This window comes from Perkinsus marinus, assembly GCF_000006405.1.
Source record: "Perkinsus marinus ATCC 50983 genomic scaffold scf_1104296933208, whole genome shotgun sequence".
Taxonomy (NCBI): Eukaryota; Perkinsozoa; order Perkinsida; family Perkinsidae; genus Perkinsus; species Perkinsus marinus.
In genome coordinates this window covers 1-2,224 of record NW_003215204.1, presented here as the reverse complement: position 1 = coordinate 2,224, position 2,224 = coordinate 1, and the positions used below count along the sequence as shown (strand labels likewise).

General features: G+C 51.0%; 1 protein-coding gene across 1 annotated transcript; it reads left to right on the top strand.

Annotated features, from left to right (window-relative positions):
* Positions 1 to 1,571: 1,571 nt before the first annotated feature.
* Positions 1,572 to 1,952, top strand: Pmar_PMAR001513 (hypothetical protein; the record flags this gene model as incomplete). Its single annotated transcript, XM_002785215.1, has 3 exons — positions 1,572 to 1,703; positions 1,765 to 1,861; positions 1,906 to 1,952. Coding segments are annotated over 3 exons (276 nt in total), but the record flags the coding sequence as incomplete, so codon positions are not given.
* Between the last annotated feature and the right edge of the window lie 272 nt (positions 1,953 to 2,224).

Below are 2,224 nucleotides of genomic sequence, written 5' to 3'. Positions count from 1 at the left end.
CTGTCACCTCCGTCGGCGTTGTCGGCGTTAGCGAGATGACTTCAAATACTGCGTGGAAGTTTATTCTCTTCCGTTCATTTCTCTGAATCATTTCATTGTTCAACTTGGTTTTGGTCAGCCTTGGGTTTTCAATATGGGATACCCGATGATGTTTTTTGTGCGACAGCGATGAGCTTTCTCTTGGACAGTATTTCGGCAAGGTGGTTGCGCACATCAGTATGGTCCGAAGAGTTGTCGGGGCTGAGCTCTGATGGCGCCATGCGGGTCGTATTCGGCCGTGGCTACGGTCTCATGCTCCCTCCAGCTGATCGGCGGCCGACTCGAAGCAAGCAAGGGAGGAGGTTCTGTACGGTTGCAATGGTGACGTCCGAAAGTCTCATTAACAGTGAAGGAATTACGATGTATCCTTCGAGACCTATGGTGTTCGTGCTCTAACTAGAAGATCCCTCCCAGCAGTGGGTCATTCGGCTGAGGTCTCCGGCTTGGAGTTCTCCCTAGAGGCCGCAGTGGTGAATGTCCTCTTTGCATATCTATGACGGCCATCAAGAGGTATGAGTAGGTTCGCTCTCGTGTATGGTATAGATGGTTAGCATTGGTACTGGTGACGGATACATGGTGTTCATTTGGGACCATTTGTCGCATCGCCCGCCCGACCGCGGAAGCGATGGCCAGCCGCTGAAACCGCCGATAATCACTAATCTTATCATCCTTCTCGTATGCCTGTGATGAGCGGTTATTAGTTGGCAAGGTAGGGCGACTACACTACAGTAGTAGTCCGGTCGGTCGCTCTGTCCGCTGGTCTCAAAAGCCATGTGTGCTTGTTGCTGTGATGTCTGTTGATTACTCTCGATCCGACTTATATGTCTTCAACAGGTCAGCTTGTCTTCAACCGCGCATTGGCTTTCGAGCCGCAGGGAGATCTGCTTGCCATCAGTCGAGTATCGAGCCGTTTCCCAGATTACCTAGTCTAGCACGAACATGTCTAGTAAGGTTCAGCTGTAGGGTTATGCTCAGTGGTTCTTTTCAGCTCGAGAGCGCATCCTTTTGGGGGCGATGAAATATTGAGGGTCGATGTCAACGAAAAGGTAGTAATTGTGCTAAACTATGCCGCTATAGTAGCCACTGGCTGTGAGCCTTTCGAGGTTCTCGCTGGAACGCTGGCGTTTTGCCGAGCCCGTTGGAGAATCAACGAAGAAAATCAAAGGTGTCCATGCTAATATGAGCTCGCGGTCTCCTCGCCGTATACTCCAATTCCAGACTGGAAGGGACCGGTTTCGCCTCTGTGGGCAGTGAAGTAACTGTACCCTTACCCATGCTATATTGGAAGGAAATCCTTCCTCCCTACTGAATGTGATGTTCACAAATTTTGTACTATACTTCTGAGACACAGCAAGAACGCCAAAATACTGTTTCGAAGGAATTGGAATCGAAAAATTGCGAGCTTTTAATGGTGCCACGATACAGCATAGGAGCATGCTGTCGTGATGCTAGCGCTCTCTGTTCTTACAGTTGGTGTTGTGTTATGAAGGAGAGCCCAAGAGGGTACTTGTTTCTGCCGCAGGGTTGTGTGCATGCCGTACGAGTCCGCGGGTTCTGTTGCGAGTGGCCTGATGGATGCGCCCCATCCCAACGTGGGCGATCGTTACATGTCAGGAGGTGCTGCCGCGGCTAATACGTTTACGATGCGCTCCAACTGTTCGAGGGTAATGCGAATAGTTTATAAAGATCGGCTCGTGATTCGGAGAGCTGACTGGTCCTTGTCAGGCGTATAAGCTGCTGGAGTCTGACGACGTCGATGAGCATAATCCGCCTGGGGCTGGTAGCTCGGGTGCAGAGGCGAGAACAGCTAAGAAAAAGAAAGGTAGTCACTGCGGCAGAGGTGGCGGTCGAGCAGGCTTCCCTTAGGTTCCTTCATCGGTGTGTTTGTCCCTACGTGCGAGAACATGTGGGGGGTAAGTTTGGGGGATTGGCGACTGCGCGCATAAGGTGGCAGTCAGGTCCTCATATTCCTCCGCTTCTTCACCATCGTTGGGAATGCCGGACTATTTCACTCACTCTTAATCGTTTTCTGCAGCTTTACTGTCGCCTTCTGTGAGTCAGCATGGAACCTTTGACGGGCATCTCTGTGTAATTTATTCACTCTCAGGTACGACAGCATGTATGTCGGCTATGGCCAGTAGTGGTGGTCTTGTCTCAGAGGGAGGCCCCTACTATATGATCTCTC